The following is a 19,561-nucleotide window of genomic DNA, read 5'->3' as shown; positions in this document are numbered from 1 at the left end:
GTGTGTGTTGAGTCACAAAGACAGAGAAAGAGAGAGAGAGAGAGAGAGAGAGAGAGAGAGAGAGAGAGAGAGAGAAAGAGAGAGAACGAGAGAGAGAAGTCAATTCAGTGAGAATAGCAGGAACCAATCAATGCGATTATAAAGGGCATTCTGTGCTGCAGAATTGATTTTTCAACTTCTCTGACTTCCTGCAGAACGGAAACACGGGACTGATTTCCCCAGGAAGAGCTGGGCAGCTTGGGGGGGGGGATACAGTTTAAAGTTATTAAAGAAAAACAAATAAAAGCTTGTGTACTTCAATCTTACCTTGTGTGTAGCTGGAAATAAGTCGTCTTTGATGCATCGCTGCATTTCTTTACATTTAGCTGCAGGTCAAAAGATTTAGAATATATAGGTTATGCATATAACATTGGACAGCTAGTCCCCTTATGTCATGTTTTCTTTATAAAGTATGTAAAAATAATTCTCTTTTATTAACTTAAGTGTGACCACTATCAAACCACAGTACCCCTCTTTAAAAGCCAGTCTGTCTGTGGCTGAACTGAGATCTGAGTCCCCTCCCCAGTACTCCCCTCCCGCCCCTTCCCAGATACTGAGCTTTTTGTTCTGCATCTAATGTTTTCATTTGGAAACTGGCCACAACCAAGTCCACGAAGGAAGCAGAAGAGAGCAAGAGAGCGAGCGCAGGGCAGAGAGGGAGAGTTGTGGAGGAGAAAGAAGTCTTTTTGTTTTTCAGTCTGGTTCTGAATTGGACGAGATTTCGGGGGGGCTGTTGGTGCCTTTTCTTTCAACAAACTCTTCACTCTTCATCACCAGCCGCTCACCAGGTTTCACCATGACCCGCCCCTCCACCTCTTCAGTTGGACTAATCCTCCTTCTGATTGGCTACGCTGCGGCAGGTAAGAGATGTAGCCGGGTGTAGTCGGGAGGGCGGAGGGGGTCGCAGGTCAGACAGGAAGGGCCACGAGGACCCACAGCTGGTTCAGTGTGTTGAGTTAACAGAACGGCTGATTTATGGAGTGCAGTGGATGTACATCATCTGATGGTCACCGCTCCATCCATTATGTCTTTGTTGCATTACATTTGTATACGTATTTCACAGATGTAAGTGTGTGTAGTGGATGGCTGGGTGAACACACGAGGCTGAACTGACATCATGGGCGTTCACACACATACATGCGAGTCTGTGTGTGTGTTCAGGGACCGCCGGCACATCTGTTACTAATTTCAGCGCAGCTCTGGCTGCACTTAATCCAATATTGTGTCAGCATAGTTTCTAACAATCACTCTCTTTCCTTCACCCATTATGTTCATCTGCCTGCTTCCAGCCAGCGTGCTTGGCTTTGTTTTCCCAGCGTTACTAAAGTGCAATGGAAATTCACAAAAATGTGGGCCAATCCCTCCAGAGCCAAATCTGTGAGTGACGGCTTCAAGTGTGAATTACACTGACTTCAAGAATGGCCGACTGCAGGGAACATGCAGCACAATGAACGCTCGGGGTACGCAGCGAGCAGAGGGCTCACACTCACAAAGCATCTGACCTCATGTTTCTTAAAAGCTACATTTTAGGTAAACATGGGTGGAATAGTTCCAGTTTAAAGGCTTTTTTTTATGCTTCGAGGGTCACCATCTCAGATAAGAGCAGGATATGGCTCTCTCTTGGTGTCTAAAAGGTTATATTTGAGTTAGAAACAATTAACTTGCCATGGAGTAAGAGGAGAATAAAAGAAAAATAGAAAAAGGCTAATGTTTTGATGGAAATCTATGTGTGCGCATTGTAAACATTGCAAACAGGTTAAAATCTTTTCAAAAAGTGTGTGTGTGGCCTGCGAAATTTTGCAGTTACAGTTGAGGTTGTTCTCCCGAAATACCGGACCAATCTTGAAATATACCTGAGTTGCTCTGGATGTGTTGAATTGAAAGCTACAAAAACAGTTGAAGTGTCAGTTGAAGAGTTTGAAATGAAAGCAGAAATATCAATATAAGCTATAAAGGTTTGTGTGTTTGAAATAACTAATAAAACATTGAATTATCTGTCGAACTGTAAGCGCCGGAGATAGTTGAAGCATTGAATAGTTGAAGTGTGTGCAATTTGAGGCGTCAGTTGGCATGTGAGCTATCACAGCAGCTGAGCTGAAAGCAGATGCATTGTCAGTTAAATTGAAATTTCAGTTGAAGTTGACACACTGAAGTTGAAGTGTGCGCATTGCAAGCAGTTGAAGTGTCAGTTGGCATGTAAGCACTAAAAGCAGTTGAAATGTCGGTTTGAGCTGAAAGCAGTTGATCTATCGGATAACAGAATAAAATCAGTCGATGTGTAAGTGTGTGCTCTGAAAGCAGTTGAAATGTCCCTCGACACGTGTGCATTTAAGTCAGCGGAGCTGTCAGTTAAAGAGCGCAAGGTGAAGGCAGACGAAATGGGTGAAAGCATTCGAAGTGTCACGGCACATTTGTCACACCATATGCAGTTTTTTTCCCCACTTCACACATTCAAACAGGCCGCCGCGCAGTACACACATCTTAGGACGGGATTTCGTCCTTCGTGGCTCATACTTGTAAACTGCCTTCAATGTTTTGGCGTCTCTCAGATTGTGCAAACACCGTTGTTGGGAACCAACGCTCTGACCTGCACTGACTTCTCAATTTTGCACTTAGCTGAACACCCTCTCTCCTGTAGAGAGCCATGACTCTGCACAAACCCACAGAGTACTGCGCGCGCGCACGCACGCACGTGCACACACACGCACACACACGCGCACACACACACACACACACACACACACACACACACACACACACACACGGTCATTCACCTTTGTCCTCGAGTGGAGTCAGTATGTTAGATCATCATATCTGTTTGCTTTTCCTGTGGTGTGTTTCCTTGGAGTGTGGGGGCTTTCTCATGTGATTGCTCAACCTCCTGGAACAGTTCTGGAAGAAAAAAAAAATACCAGCTGGACAAAAAACAACAGCCAACCCAAACGGGAACGACCACCTTCTCGCAGACTGGTGACAATATGAACTATCTCCACCAGTCAGCAATTTTGCATCGGCCACATTAATCGCATCTGTTTGTTGCACACGACACAGACACTTCTTCCTTTTCATAACAGCATTCATCACCAACATCAGTATGTAGCTCTCTGTTGCCGTGTACACACTGATCACACAAACACCTCGATGGAGGCACAGCTGTGGTTTGGAGGGGATTTGTTTTTGTGTGTGTGTGTGCTGATCGTTAAACCAGCAGCACATTCTGCTACAGCTGAAGATTGTGGTTGTTTTGAAATGCAGTAATAAAAAAACGTTGTTGTGTGGGAGATCTTCATGACTTAAACAGACTGCTGATAACGCATCTCTCACTGTCAAACCAAAGCAGGCGAGGTTGGCCAAATCCTTTCGACAAAACCTCTATCACGGAGCACACAACCAGGGCAGTACTTACTGTACCATCCATCCATCCCTCTTTATTGGCCTCCTTCCCGCATGTACTGAACTTTGCACCCCTTCAGTCGGTGTAATGGAGCTTGTAAAATGTTTCCGTGGGATATCTCTGTAAAAATCAACGTAGCCTGATGCAAAGGCATGGCTGGACATGAGAGCACAACGTGCAAAAATAAGATGTGGGAATGATTTCTGGCCGCTTTTATTGCTTAAGAAAGAAATGATTTTCAGACTCGGTGGTGAATTAAATGACTTGTTGGGATGGATACCGTTTGTAGCGTGTGATCGGCAAAATATACAATTCCTATGTCTTTATCAGTCAAAAAACAACAAAAAAGGGATAAATGTCTGCTCATGAAAAACAGATTCATCTTCTTTAGTCCGTGCCAGATGTGAATTTGGTGAAATTAACAGCTGTAGTTGCTGCTGAAGAGCTTCGAAGACGGAAACCTGAACAAAGCCGCAGTCTGTTTATTTGACAGCAGACCAGCAGGGTGTTCTTGTTTAAAACAAAATGGTTTCCAAGTGTGCACATGTTCAGCTTGTTTTCCAATGAGGACGGTGAAGCAGAGAGGGCAAAATGAGAGCATGAAGGTATGAAACGGCGGGCAAAAGGTACTGTCGGGAATTGGATTGAACCAGAAAGCTTACAAATTGAACAATCTTTCTCTTAGTGCTCAAACAAGTGTCCAATTAAAGCTGTGAAAACCAAAGAAAACCAATTTGGGGGTGTAGAGTAAAGTTTTTACAGTTGGAAAGAGCTCAAGGTATTCTTGGCTCATTGGAAGTCACTAGCTCACTGTTGGTAATAACAGAAAGTGTATTTATATGGAATGAGCTCTTAACTTTATTTTTTTAACATCCTTGTTTGGCCACTGGCAAGCAGCCACGCTCCGGGAGGAATGATATTGACAAAAACCCGCTCTGCAGAGGTGACCTATAACACTGACTTAACGGCGTTAACGTCCGGCAGCACCACACGCTCTCAGGCATTAGCTTCCCGTGTACGCTCCAAATCTTCCATTTAAATAACAGCGGTGCCAGTGTTCAGTAAATGATTTGGAGGGTTCACTCATTATCAAGTATAAATGATATCAATGGGAGCTTGGCCCGCTGCCACCGAGAAGGTGCTGGAAAATGGAAGCAGAGTCCTGCCAGAGAATGCGGGCTTCCCCTCAAAATATGTGGGCTTCAAAGAGAAACAGATAATTGGAAACATAAGTGTGAGGGGAAAGCAGCAGGAACAATGCATGCCCCCCTTATCCTGCTGAAGTGAATCCACACCCAGAGCGTTATGGTGGTCCTCCGTGCCCTGACTGCCACTCTCCTGCTATAATGAGTGAAAAGTTAAATTGATTGAATAAAATGCAACACATAACATGAACATTTGAGTTGCAAACAAGCAAAATGAAAAAACAGTTGCTTTGCAGTTACATGAGAAGATCTCATGTCCGTATGCTAAATATGAAGCCACTGCCAGCAACAGGTTAGCTTAGCATAAAGACAGGAAACTAAGAACAGCTTGCCTTTGTCTTGAGTCATTCACGCACATTAGACCACTGAACCTTTTGTGCAAACCTGTTTATTCGCCCACAAAAACTGGAGCCTACATGTACTAGCGTTAGCTGTAAGCTAGCTATCAGGTGTGCCAACTGCTTACAGGTTGAAACAATATTTTTCGTATCACCTGGCCAGGGCTTTCATAATTCAGTTTAGTACTTACTGAACAAATGAAATACATTTTAATTGGTGAGCTTCAAAAGTGTTGGAAACCTGTTTTTTGTTATACCTTTGGGCAGAGCAAGGCTAGCTGTTTCAAGCTATGCTAGGCTAAGCTAACTTGCTGCAGTTTCAGCATCTTCTCATCAAACTCTCGTTAAGAATGTGATAAAGTACAATTTCTCAAAATGTCAACCTATTCCTTCAACATCCAATATTAGAGTTTGTCTATTGCTTCTTTAGTGGGCAACCAGGTTTGGAATCTGTGTTTTTGGATTAAATGTCTGCTGCACACCAGAATAGTTTGGACTTGTGGGGGTAAAGTGAAATGCTAATTTTGAAATCATTGCTAAAGCACATGATCAATAGCCTTTATTCTTGTTTGTGGTTTAAAGCGGCCTGCTTGCGTAGATCATACACTGTAAATCACTCCGATGTGCATGTTTTCTGTTTGCAGGAGCAGAGACTGACATGCGGCCTCGGGGGGTGCGTTCGAGTGCCTGTCAAGAGCACACAAACCTTCACAACCGTCTGGATGTGGTGGAGAAGGTGCCATTTCCGATAATAAAAATAATAAAAAAAACTCACATTCAGCACTCAGCAGTTTGAAACCATCAGGGCTCAGGATGTTTTTACCCCCTGGCGTTGTCAGCTTCATTTATTAAATATCAGCATTCTCTCCATCTTGCTCTGCCAAAAATATTCTTTCAAGGAACTAGTCGACAAAGACTGCCAAAACCACAGTCACTTACTGTGCAACCCCCCCTAATCCAAAAATGCTGATGTGTTAGTCCACATTCATCTGACAACAACCCACGCTTACTTTGACCTTACTTTTTTGGGCAACTGTAATAATCATATGCGATTGTACTATTCTTGGGTGACGACTCTATTATTCATACCACAACTTATTAATGCATTATTCTAGTGTCAACCACACACAACTATGTCTTCCGTCTGCTGCAGAAAGTGGAGGACACGGTTGAGAAGTTGGAGGCTGAGATGGCTGCTCTTCTGGACGCCATCGAAGCCCCAAAGTGGCGCTCCCTGTTGGACAAAGCGGGAAATACGGCAGTGGATATCTTGGGAGACCCAGGGCGAAAGGTCTTGAACTAACCAGACATCAATGGAGGAGGGATTCAAGGGGCCTCTTGAACTTGGACTTTAAAAGGATTCAAACTGTTTCCATGACCCAAAAAAGTGTTTATGCATTTACTGTATCTTTTTCAAAATGTTTTTATCTTAAAAGAGGAGGCACAAGGCCGAGCTTGTCTGCGTTTTTTTACTCTTACTAATCCCGTAACAGCATCATCTTCTTTTCCAGCCTTAGATTCAGTTCGCCCTGCAGTCAATAGTGGCACAGCTCATGTTTACAGTGCTATTCAAAGAGTTGAATTATCTTTACTCAGTCAATTTACACCCCTGCTCTCTGTCGCCCTCTACTGTCTGCAGACAAACTGTGCCTCTGATGCTATATTTGAGTAAGAATGACAAAGACACAGTGACACCAAACTACTGGAAGGAGATTTATTTCTTTATCAAAGCAGTTAAAGCAGCATTTCTTTTTTTTTTGAACACACGGAGCAGTTTCAGTTGGTACAGTAACAAGGCTTCTCACTGATTCCCCATTAAAAATCCTGCAGCACAATAACATTATGCAAAGCGGGACAGAGAGGAAAAGAGTGGCACAAATCACATCTTCTTCTTAATTGATTTGATTTCTCAACAGGGCACTGAGTTTCAAAGTGTATCCACAAAGTTAAGACATCTACATTATGGTACAACTCAAGAGCATCCATCGGGACATGGCTGAATAGGAGACATGCTGTTGCTGGTCAAATATCAGCACAAGGCCTAACATTAGAACACATTAAGAAACATGTCGGGAGGGTTTGCAAGCGCGGTCCAACGAGGAAATGATCACCGATACCAAGGAACAAATGTTTAAAAACTGTTGATTAGTATTGGAACTTAAGAGAAAAGCTACGCTTAAATGAACAAAATCTGTTATTATCCACTTGGAGATGATTAACATATAATTACACATCCACTTCAGGCCTATGTTGACTCTGGCGGTGTGTAGATTGGTTTAATGAGTCTTTCAAATGACTGAGCCTTTTTTCTTTTTTTTCTTCCCACGAATGGAGACATTCCGTGTTTTTAATAATGCAGCAAATTCTGTGTTGGGGTGAAGTGAAAACCTGCCCCAGTTCCAAATCATCTTTCTTTGCTGCAGTCAGTAACGCAACACTTAACGCACAACGGAGCATCACACACACACACACACACACACACACACACACACGAACGCTGACCTCATTCCACTCATCCAGCAAGGGTACGAGCCTGTGTAAGAAGCGTTAAGACAACCTACAGGATGCCAAAATGTACTGCATATCATCTAAAAATATCATGCCGTCCATATAACACTGGGATTATAAGATTTTGTACAGTTTAAAAGTTCACAAAACTCAATGTCCAGAAACGGTCACGCAGGCCATACTCTGATTTGGACTGTGTCTATAATTAGGTGAGCTGTTACCAAAAGCTTGTGCATGCACAAATCAGCCAGTAAGGCTCGAGCTCCAGGCTTTGGCAAAAACAGGCTTATACTGTAAAGGTACATGCAACAAACAAAAAACTAAAAGAAAAAGCGCAGGGCTCGAGACTATTCAATTCATCATTTATTTTGGCGGACTTGGAAGAGGCCACTTTGTATCCCTTTAAAGAAGCGTCTTAATCTAATCGTAGTGTATAGTGTTTGTAGAGAAATACCTCGACATTTTGGAAAATACATGTATTTGTGTTCTTTTTAAAAGAGTGAGATAAGAAGATGGAGGCCACTCTCGTGTCTGTGCTTTAAGTTCGAAGCTGTGGCTAGGAGGCGACTAGCCTAGCTTAGCAAAAAAATACTGGAAGCAGAGCGACCGCTGTGACCTACAAGACGAGGGTCACATGGCCGACGGGAGGAGCCAAGCTAGCACTGATGCTAGCAAGCTAATCTGCTGGTACATTGGTAGTAGGAACTATTATTACCAGTGCTGGCTATGTCACTTGAAATGTAATAATTACATATTGAAAATGTACTTACAACACTTTACTAACTACTAGACAGCATAAGTAATTAGCTACATTACTCGATACTCACTCAGCCGTGGTCCGTTAAAGGTGCCTTCCAACAACTCCATGCGACAGCTTAATGTCAGCTAGCTAGCTTAATGTTAGCCCTACTGACTGGCTATTCCTGAATGTGGATTGACCAGAAGCTAACATTAGCAAGCCAGCTAAGAACACACATGTTAATAATACAACTTTTCAATTAAAAAAAGAAAACAATATGCTGTGAAATGATTAATAGAATGGAGTTTGTTGTCATCTTAATTAAATAAGATGTATTTGGCTAGTCTTTTACTGGGCACCCCTCATAAATAAGACACTAGAACAGAAATCAGAAAGTAACTTGTAGGCTACTGAAGGCAATCGTTACTGTGGTTTTCAAAATAGTTGAGTTGTAGCCCAGCATTACTGTTTGTGCATGGACTAAACACAAGACAACGTGTTAATTAGATCTAGGGGGTCTAGCTGCTTTCCCCTGTTTCTGGTCTTTATGTGAAGCTACGCCAATCACCTCTCTGCTCCAGCTCTTAACGCACAGACATGACGGTGGTATCCTCCTCATGTCGGTCTTGTAAAAACAACCAATGGATATGCATATTCAGCGTTGCCAGATGGGAAATGTTAAACTATCGTAGCAGTGGCTTAAAATCATTTCGAGGAAAATGATCATAACCATAAGTTAGTTTTACGACTTTCTGATACACCTACGATGCAGTCTGACAATTTTTGTAATAGCCTACTATAACAAAAGGAAATCACAAGATAGCACGACAGGAAGAATATGTTCATATTTTTCCTGAAAATAAGCTAAGCTAATTGAATAGATGGCTGGAGAGAGGTCACATCAGAAGAGATGCGTAAACGGAGATGTAGGATTCATCTGGAAATGAATTGGAATGAGGCGGCACAAACAAACTGCTAATAGCGTCACGATATGGTTAAATCATGGTACATTATAGCACTATGGGTATTATTATTCGTACAGTCGGCAAAATGATCGTACAAATGCGATGGTTATCGTACATCTGGCAACGCTGGGCGCATTTCCCAAAATGTTTAACTGTTATGTTAAGGGCCCCCCCCCCCCACCTTACCTGAAATAGATACTTTATACATAATCACAATATGATTGTATAAATGATAGCATTTTCACTGGCAGAAGGAACATTGACTTTACGTTATACGGGGAAAAAGAGACAGACACTCACACATTCAAAGTTCCTTAGAAATGGTTATGCAAATGGTAGAAAAGCTTTGGCATATTTTGCCTACAAGTTGTGCCTGCACACTTGGAAAGAAGAGCAGAGCAAAGCAGTGTGAAGCTTCACGCAGCTCTTCCTTTAGTTTGTATGTCGAGTTCGCAGTCCCACATAAAACTGTGGTGAGTTTAAGTTACCTACACTGTATGCTATTTACATGGTTTTCATTGTATTAGGCCTTAGGGTTTTATGGTGAACCTTTGCTACAAGTTCCAAGGCGTTCAGACTGAGGTCTAACGGTGCCACCTTAAACGTACCACTATCACTGTGGCAGCAATAGACTAGCTCATCTATACAAATTTTTACAAATTTTGAAGTACCGACAGGGCACAGCTACAACATTTAAAGTACAGCCCCGGAACAAGCTCGACAGGGAGATGATCTTCGCGCTAACCAAAGCACTTAAAGAGCTGACGGCGTCTAGAGAAGTGAACGGAGCTTTCTAATAGATTCTTAAGAGACGTGACTGTTGGTGATTGGCATTTACAGTATTCCCCCAGAGTGTTTGAAGACTCTATGTGTCCACACAGAGCACGGGGGCGGGACTTAAACACTTCATCTTGGTAACCAAATGACAAGCGAATCCTTTCAATCTGATTGCTGTACTGATTTCCCATAACTGACAGTAGCTTATCATCCTAAAAAAAATAAAAGTTAGGAAAAAGAATAGCTGTCTAACACTTAAAGAGGAAAATCAAACTAACATTTTGGCTACAATGTGAGTAACGAATGCTGATTATCGTCAGCAGGCACCACTTTGAACAGGTAGACAACATGAACACTTACTGTAAATGTGTCTGCAACAGGAGGAAGGTTCTCCAGGAGATACAATTGTTCAGAATTAGGGCACACATTACATGAAACGGGGGGGTTGTTGAGTGAACTGAAGACACAGGCGACAACATAAAGTGAGTGCCTGCTGCGTGTGCTGAATAATTCACTCGCCCCCGTCAGATTTTGAACGGGGAAGCCGAGAGGGGAGGCGTCTCCGCCAAAACCACCAACCTCGCGGACCCTATTGCTCGGGATGTCATCATGCTCGTGAACGACACCTCCTAATAGGTAATACCTTATTTGTCATGCTATACCGTAACATTGCATAGAAGTTAGAGCTTACTCTAGGGCGGGGAAATCTCTGTGGAAATCTGCTTTAAGGATGCTACAGGAAAAAAAGAAAAAGGAGGGAAATGGTGGGAGCCATGTTGGGTCCTGCTGTGCGTCAGGCGCCCCCTTGTGTGCGTTCCCTCGGCTCCCGGCTACGACAGAGGACAGAGGAGAGAGTGTATCTATTGGCGTGGCGCAACAACACTGCAGGCCGGCCAGAGAGACCCGCCGCCGCCATCGTCAGCTGCGAGGCGGTGCGGTGCTAGCAGCTGCCGGGGGAGGAGCAGACCGAGCCGCACATGCTCAGTTTGGAGGAGGACTCGGGTTCCGGCTCAGGATCGGGTTCTGGCTCGGGCGCGTCGTCGTCAGTGGCCCCGACCTCCGCCTCTCCGTCGCCGTCCCCGCTGGCATCATCGCCCCCGGGCTCTGACTGACCCTCCTCCTGACGCCTTTTGAACCTGAGGCAGACGGACAAACAGACACAGAAACACATATTTAATCACACAACCTGCATGGATATGGATATGCATACCTCTGACTAATTGTAGTCTGGACGGGCAGAAAGAGACAGCGGACTTGAGTCTATTATATAGTACTAATTCCACAAATGATGCCCTCCATTATAAATAGAAGTAGATTGCCATTAATTAGAGCAAAAGGATATAATAAGATTGAAGGATTTCAGAAGCGCTGCAGTGGCACGACCCGGTCAATAATAAATGAGGCAATCATTTAGAGCAGCACGAGCCAATGTTCCTCCCTTTACATTGCAGAGAGGACACATATTCAATGATATATGAGATTATAGGCTGCATTTCTGACGTACTGCGTATATTGTCCTATAAAAGATTAAGATGCTTCGTATTGAGCCACAGCAAGGTGGGCTCTCAAAAGCCATCTTTGATTTACATATCAAAGTCCTTTCATTGAAGGAGCTCGGCTGTTATACAGGTTTGGAAAAAATATGCAATCCTCTCCTGTAAGAATATACCAGTAACTTTATCGAGACACACTGTATGCTCTATGGTTGTGTTTTTATACCTGACATAATCTATAGTTTGCTGTGTCTCTTCACATACTGCAGCTGATACCGATAAGCTCTTAACTCTCCTCATCTCCTGGCGGTGTATTCTGCACGGCACTGATGCCTCAGGGTACGCTCGGCGTTAGCTCGGCGTTAGCTCAGCGTTCAGCCACGCTTTAGTTGCCAGCTGCGGTTTAAACGCAGGTGGCATTGGAGGTAGATGTTTGCTTCAAACACTTCAACAATAAAAACATTGTTTGTCAACATGCTGAAAAGAAAGTTTTCTTTTCATAAATCGGACCATTATTTCTGGCAGGCCATAATAACAAAGTGCCTTACAATTAAGGAAAAGAGTAACAAAGAAGAGGAAATTCCAATACAACTGGAACGAAAATGAATATTATGATAGTTTTGTTTTATGTTCCCATGCACCCATAAAGACACTCTGGATTTGTTGGTGTAATGCTCGTAATATTTTGAATAAGTTTCCCTCTGTGTTGGTTCATCACTGTGGCTGAACCAACACAGAAAACGTGTGTTTTAGACGGTCGGCTGCTCTTACTTCTCTCGGTTGAAGATCATGAACTCTTGCTGCACCACTTCAAGGCACTCCTGTAGGTAGTCATTCTCCTGCAGGCGGTCAACAAAACAAAACATCATCATCTTCCACGTCAACCGTGTTATCGCTAAGAAATCTCTCGTCAACGTGACACAGTCGACTGCATGACCTCTGAGGTGAAAACCTCTTTTCTTCCTCAATTCCCTTTTCCTCCTTCGTTGCTCTTTTTTTTTCATGAATTGTTTGCGAGCCCTCCTCAAATTGGCCCGAGACAAAAATAGAAGCTCATATTTCCGAAAGCACTTGAGGCCATGACAACAGCAGCGAAGGTTTCATAATTTAATAATCTTGGTAATAACAGAGTATGGGCACACAAGAGCAGGCGCACACACACACACACACACACACACACACACACAGCAAGTCTCATAACCCTGCTATTGATGGAGGCACACACTCCTTGCACACGCTGATAAGCGATAACACGTGACGCACACACACAAACAACTGACATTAATAACACTGATGTCATGATGACTGTCAGATGGGAACGGGCTGCTGCTCATAAATACAGGGAGGATATCTCCCGTCTGTGGTAAATAACGTCTCAACCAAACAGAACAAGGCAGAGGAGTGAACGAGACTCCGGTGCCGTATATAATTCTGGTCCCAGTATACACAGGCGGGCCCAGGCTTTATCATTTAATAGTTATCGTTCGTCATTTTTAATGTAAAGGCGTCTTCAATTCTTTTGTTAAGAAACATTTACACCGGGGCACCCTACTGTAAATGTATTTTCCCCATTGTTCGGGATGGAACGGCGTAATCACTGTTGGGCCTGAAGCTAACCGATGTTTTCACCATCGGTTAATCTTTGAGGCTATAAAATGTCAGAGGCTAAAAGCAGTATATAGTTGCACTTAAAGAAATATGTCAACATTTTTGGAAACATCGCTTTCTCGCTGAGAGTTAGAGGGATACAACTCTCACGTCTTTACGGTAAATATTTAGTTGGAACCAGCAGCCAGCTGGCTACGACTAACTAGCTTAGCTTAGCATGAAGACTGAAAACTATGGGAAACAGCAAGCCTGGCTCCATCCGAATGTAACAACAATCCACCTATCTGCACCTCTAAAGGGCACCAATCCCTACTGGGTATCTTGCCATCTTTCGACCTGAAGTGTAAAAATGACAATGTACCATTTATTCAGTTCACTGAGCCGTTGCCAGGCAACCAGCCTGACTCCAGAAACTTGCTGCTCCCAGCCGAGAAATAGTCTGGCACATAACATAAAAAGCGAGTGTCGATTTCTAAATGGCTTTTAAAAAAAAAAAGACAGACATGAGAGTGGTATCGAAACTTTTCATCCAGCTCTTGCCGATAAAGCCCATCTCTCAAAATGTCTAACTATTTATTAAAGGTGCTTAATCCAAAATTCAGCACATTAATATAAATATGACTAATGCCAATATGATGACCCAAATATCTTAACTGCAGCCTTTAGAGGTGCTACATTCAAAATGAGCACATTAGTGTCGCCCCGTTTGTGCTGCCGGCTCAGCCGCCGCCATGTTGAGAGTCGTGTAGAGGCAGTCCCTCAATCATAGATGTGCTCTGAGTTTTGAACATAGCAGTTTTAAATTTCAAAATCGTTTAGATTTGGTACAATCATTTTGACTTGTATAATGACCTACTGTAATAATATTATTTGTCCCAAAACAGGAGCAAAATATACAGAATGACAGTGAAGGGGACAATGCTACTTACTTGCCTGTTTGGGAATACGTATGATCTGAAAAGATCCAACTAGTCAGCGTACTTACAGGACACCCGCAGCTAGCATGCTTGTACATTAAGTTTCTCTTTATATTCAGTTGCACAATTAGATATTGATTTTGTCTGCTGAGCTGAGAGATTCACAGCAGCCTAAGGAAAGAAAAGATGCTGTGCTTTGGCTCACTTCCAATCTAAAAATATGCCGTTTTGACAGGAACTGACAGACCGGAGACCGAGATAAACCTGAGCTGCATTGTTATCTGTGAGACCGGTCCTGCCTCCACTGTATCTATGAGTATCCCTCCTATGCGGCAGGTTATAATTTACTCAGACACGGCGCGTGTGCTGGTGTCCTCTCCATATAATCATTTGCTTTTAGCACTCGCGCACTGAAAATCACACTTACCTGATCTGCACAAGCCTCCAAAGATCAAATTAACAGTGAAACGGCAAATCATAGCATTATATAATGGGAAATAACCATTTTAAAATGTGACCGAAGCTATAAATAGCACATTCTGTCGTCAGAGCGAATAAAGGCATTTTGACAGATGCAGGGACATCTTGCATCCCACCTTCATCCTCGCAGCTCATACATGAATAAAATGCTTTTAATGCTGCAGCATTTCACCCTTTTATTGCCCGTATCTAAAGTCAAAATATGAAGATGGTGCAGATTAATCCAATCGGACAAATGTGACCTTTCATTTGAAATATTATTTTTAGAGACACACGTGCATGTACACACAGAGTGCTCCTGTAGTCCAGGACCCATGATGGATAGACATTTGTCTTTCTATTCCAAATCATGTCCGATTTGATGCATTTGTGCAGAGGACGACGTCACTCACAGACTGAGAATCCTTGCTGTTGTCACGAGACCGGTTCTTGGCCAGCCGCTTCTTCTTCTTGTGCAGGGGACGCGACTCCAGGATCATCTCTTCCAGCTCAAAGGTGGGGTCGCAGTGGAGGCGGCCTTTCTGCACAGGGAGGGAGGTGCGCAGGAGATAATTAGAAAATACAAACACTCACACACAGGATCATAAATCAGCTGAGTGCACAAATGCATATGTGCACACTGAGCTGAATAGCACACATGAATGCACTCCCATGCGGACAGAAATGTACTTTAAGTCTGTGTGTTCACACATTATAGTGGAGTACAACGAAGCGTCAGTTTGTTTTGCATTATTTAGTTGCTACACATGCTCATTACGATCAGCAAACGTTGAAGAAGTGCCAGTGTGTGCTTTTAAGTGTTGTATGTACGTATGTGTGTGTGCGTGTGTGTGTTGACATCTGATCGCCTCACATTAGGAACAAATCCGGCATCCAACTTCTTCTCGTACACGGCGTCCCAGTTGATGTCAGCGAGGTAGGGAGATGTCTGCATGTCCAACAGGCTGGAGAAACGATGCTCTGGGTTCACCGTCAGTAACTGGAAGGTAGGGACACACACACACACAGCAATGTCACCTTCCGAGTAGCAACATCACCTTTACAACTTCTAATCCTTCCTGGCCTCCCTGAGACTATCCTGTCATAAAAACTTTCAACCACCAATAAATTCAGATTGTAGATATTTTTATAGGCAATTCTATTCATTCTCTTTTCCCTGTTTATAAGCATGCACAAGAATATGGAGGACAAAGTGTTATATTAAATAAAAAAAAATAAAAAAAGACATTTTGTGTGCTGTTGTAATTCAACACAGTACACACCTTAAGTAACCCTTCCTAGCTTAACATAACTATGAATGCTACTTACCGTGCCAGCTAACTAGCTAGGCACAGTTTGCGAGCTTGGGTTATAATTAGCATGAAATTGAAGAGCCAGTGTTAGCCAGCTCCTGTTGCCTACTGCCACCACAGACACTTTTCTTTCTCAGAGGAACATCTTCAGAATGTAAACTCTGCAAAGATAACCAGTTAGCGATTATTTATTCTACAATTACAAATTTTTTAAATATCTGTATTATAATGCTGCCACAAAACACTAACAGGAATACTGTATAAATTAAAACCCTTACTGATGAAGTGACCAACAGGGTCCAACAGCCACTCATCAGGTTTCAATCAAAATTGCGATCAAGACAGATGAACGCCACACATGAGTGGAGTTACTTAGTCCAGAGAGGAAACAAAAAGTGGTTGTGTTTTTAATGGAATAGTACCATCTGTTTTATCTTCCTCCTCGGGGTAAACACTGGAAACAATAATGGGTTGTGGCTGCTGTTGTCATGTTAACTCTCATCCTGTGCTTTATTCTCTTCCTTTGATCACAGGTCGATTCGGTTTCCTCCTGCGGGGCCAGTTACGTCTGTCTCGGCGGAGTCCAGACACGGTAATCGATCAGCAGCAGAGCAGAAGAGACCAACGCTCCGTCCAGCACACTCAGTCACTCGGACACAGAGCACACATGCTCATGCCAACAACAACAACAAAGCCCTTTTAACAAGCAACGATCTTTCATACGGACTCTAAAATTGTGTCTTCAAATGACTTAAGAAAATACTGCCAGAGGGGAGGAGATGATTTGTTTCCAGCACCGTTCCACTTGTTGGAATGAGTAAGGTAGATTATTATTTCAGAGAAAAAAGTCTGAGTGAAGAACGTCGCTGAGCAAATTTATTTCCATTTGACGCAAAGGGAGTTATCTCATCCAACTGGCAGATTATCACTTGTAAAACAAGAACAGTCTGAGCGTCAATATGAGGTGAAATTACTTGTTAAGATGCACATTATCAGCAGCAATACACTGGTTGACACACACACAGACACACACACACACAGTCTCTTCTGTCAGCCACTTGCTCCGTTTCTGTGCTTCCATCCTTCAGATTCCCATCTGTCGTTTTTCCTCATCCTTTGCCCCGAGGGTCTCGGCTCATCCTCCCTCCCTCCCACCGGTCCCCCTACAGTACCTGCATCCTCTGTTCCTGTGGCTTCAGTGCTTTTTACTTCAACATGTAACCCAAAACCACCTCTATACCCCCTGCTCTCCCTCCCTCCTTTTTCCAGGGACGACCATCTGTGTCCAGGCAGAGGGGTCAGGGTTCAATTTATTTAAACAAAAATGCAACCTGAATTTCAGTAAATTAGGATATATATATATATATACCGTATTTTCCGCACTATAAGGCGCACTGGATTATAAGGCGCACCTTCAATGAATGGCCTATTTTAGAACTGTTTTTATATATAGGGCGCACCGGATTATAAGCTAAGAATAGAAGCTACTACAGTCAAACGTTTGACAGGGGTTGCGTTATGCATCCACTAGATGGAGCTGTGCTAAAGGGAATGTCAACAAAACAGTCAGATAAATCATTCAGTCAAACTTTATTGATTTTTGATTTCATTCACAATACGGTAACTTAAACGTAGAGGGGAACTTTTCCCTGATTCAGTAAACACGTAAAAGAAACAGTCTGATACCACTAAATCAAACGTTAGTGCATTCACAATATAGTAACTCTCGAAATTGTTCAACTTACGTATAAAACGTATAGAACTCAGCGTCGTAAGCGTGTCTCTTGAAAGGTGCCATTTTGGGGTCTTTATACACACAAGTGGTGTTGGACTAGGAGTAAGCACAGTACCGGTGTTTACCGCTATTACTTCGGCGACGCCCCTGACTACGGTAGCCGTAATGCTGCAAGCGGTGCGGCTTTGTAGTTTACCAGTCGTACTGAAACATTTTGACAGAGCGCCGTGTACAACCAGTATAGATCAACCAATTGATCCATATATAAGGCGCTCCGGATTACAAGGCGCACTGTCGTTTTTTGAGAAAATTAAAGGCTTTTAAGTGCGCCTTATAGTGCGGAAAATACGGTATATATATATATATATATATATATACACACACACACACACACACACACACACACACAGCAATATATATACTATATATATACTGCAATTTGAATTCCACATCCCTTCATGAATTTATTTTTCCTATTTATTTACAGTATGTTCAGGCACAGCCAGCCACATTTAAGACTCATTGACATGATTGTTGTCTTTGTTAATGAATTGATTAATCGTCTTGTACATAAAATATGAGCAAAAGGCTAATCGCAATTTCCTTAAGTCAAAGGTGATGACTTCAAATTGCTTGTTTTGTCAAACGAACAGTTTAAAATTCAAAGACATACAATTTACTATTACAGAAGACCAAGCGAAGCAACACAAGTTGGAGGTCGGGAAAGTTTGGGATTTGTGCTTCAATGTTTTTGTTTTTTTTCTGTCAATTGACTGATCGTTTTAGCTCTAAGATATTTTATGATATTCGGAGTAAAATAAGTCCGCTAACAACAAGCACATTTGTCAAATGAAAAAGATATCTTCCACAAATCAAGAATATAATATCATGAGTTAAGAGAGACTGACATGTTATATGTTCATGGGCATCTCTGGCTGTGTTCATTCAATCGAAGAAGTTCCTCTTAATCTAAGGGACATTCACCACTTGTATTGGTAAAATCAACGTCTTAATCACTCCCCTATCTCATGATACTTATCTCTCAGTGGGAACAGATTTCCAGGTTTTAAAATAATGATGTGATAAAACTATCTAAATGACAGAGCTGAACGTGACCGGTACCCCGCTGTGTCCGGCTTACCTTCCTCAGGAGGGAAACCAGGTCCTTGGGCCAGGCCGGGCTGTACTGGACACTGACTGTACTGAAGAGCTGAATCAGGGACTCCACAGAGTTACTGGCGTGGATGTCATAGGGCCTCTGGTGTGGAAACAGGATGAAAACAAAGAGGAAAAATACACAGGTGAGGATGAATGAATGCATGAATGAAGGCAAGTTCAGTTTTGCAACCCCACAAGATGAAGACTCCCCATGATGCCTCACCCATCCACGCAGCACTTCGAAGATCGTCACCCCTAGTGACCACCAGTCTACATCATTGGCGTAGCCCGTCCCCCCGCTTACGAAAGACTGGAAGATCTCTGGGGCTGAAAGCACAAACGGAGAACCACTTCTGGATCAGTAAAAAGCTTTTCAAACCGCTGCCTGTACATGTGGTAAAAACAAAAAAAAAAAAAAAAAAAAAAAGGAAAGAAAGTGTTCCTTTGCTAAATGTCAACAGAAATTGTTCATCTTCCCTCAGCTGTGCAGTGTAATCACAAGACAAGACGGGACATTTTTGCCTCAGCTTTTACACAAATAGACACGAGGTCTGTCATTTCTCTTTCATTTAATTTACACGAGTGCCTCTTTGGTGATGATGAGTAAGCAGAAATATGTTTAGAAAATCAGCAGTCTGGCACCTCCTCACAGCAGTATCTTATTTGAACACAGTGCATCTACCATAAGCTTGGCTCATGCTCACAGTTAACTATTCGCATTTTATCAATGTTGTTTTCTACCCAACAATGTCAGAAACAGTCTGATGTCTAGTGTAAAGGTACATCAATTCTCCTCTGCCAAGAATACACAGCAGCCTTATTCTTTTAACCTTCCTTTTGTCCAATAGGGACATTTATTTGCACAAAGCAGTCCGACATGAGGACATGAGTTGACACGGTGGTTGTGATGCGG

At 42.8% G+C, this 19,561-nt stretch overlaps 2 protein-coding genes across 5 annotated transcripts in view; one reads left to right on the top strand and one right to left on the bottom strand.

The window, feature by feature from the left end:
* Window positions 1-640: 640 nt before the first annotated feature.
* LOC116379596 (placenta-specific protein 9) lies at window positions 641-9,310 on the top strand. Its single transcript, XM_031841557.1, has 3 exons — window positions 641-899; window positions 5,621-5,712; window positions 6,130-9,310. The coding sequence occupies exons 1-3, from the start codon at window positions 836-838 to the stop codon at window positions 6,277-6,279; spliced, it is 306 nt and encodes a 101-aa protein (XP_031697417.1). The 5' UTR covers window positions 641-835; the 3' UTR covers window positions 6,280-9,310.
* The window catches only part of stk32c (serine/threonine kinase 32C), a 51,104-nt gene continuing 38,219 nt past the window's right edge, over window positions 6,677-19,561 (bottom strand). For all 4 annotated transcript variants that reach the window (XM_031841533.1, XM_031841526.1, XM_031841541.1 and 1 more), the window contains 6 exons: window positions 18,872-18,975; window positions 18,632-18,748; window positions 15,317-15,442; window positions 14,856-14,984; window positions 12,230-12,297; window positions 6,677-11,101 (listed from right to left, as the gene is read on the bottom strand). In XM_031841533.1, coding sequence (XP_031697393.1) covers window positions 10,906-11,101; window positions 12,230-12,297; window positions 14,856-14,984; window positions 15,317-15,442; window positions 18,632-18,748; window positions 18,872-18,975 — 740 coding nt within the window. In that variant the 3' untranslated portion in view covers window positions 6,677-10,905. The remainder of the gene's footprint in view (window positions 11,102-12,229; window positions 12,298-14,855; window positions 14,985-15,316; window positions 15,443-18,631; window positions 18,749-18,871; window positions 18,976-19,561) is intronic.

Source organism: Anarrhichthys ocellatus, unplaced genomic scaffold (genome assembly GCF_004355925.1).
Source record: "Anarrhichthys ocellatus isolate YVR2014 unplaced genomic scaffold, GSC_Weel_1.0 scaffold3, whole genome shotgun sequence".
NCBI classification, from domain to species: domain Eukaryota; kingdom Metazoa; phylum Chordata; class Actinopteri; order Perciformes; family Anarhichadidae; genus Anarrhichthys; species Anarrhichthys ocellatus.
Note: the sequence above shows the minus strand (reverse complement) of the source record. Positions and strands in the feature narration are given on the sequence as shown.

Bases quoted from the DNA above. Each gene is read 5' to 3' on its own strand.
- LOC116379596 (XM_031841557.1), top strand. From the start codon at position 836: ATGACCCGCCCCTCCACCTCTTCAGTTGGACTAATCCTCCTTCTGATT. The intron at 900-5,620 runs GTAAGAGATGTA...TTCTGTTTGCAG, and splicing joins GATTGGCTACGCTGCGGCAG to GAGCAGAGACTGACATGCGG. The intron at 5,713-6,129 runs GTGCCATTTCCG...CGTCTGCTGCAG, and splicing joins GTCTGGATGTGGTGGAGAAG to AAAGTGGAGGACACGGTTGA.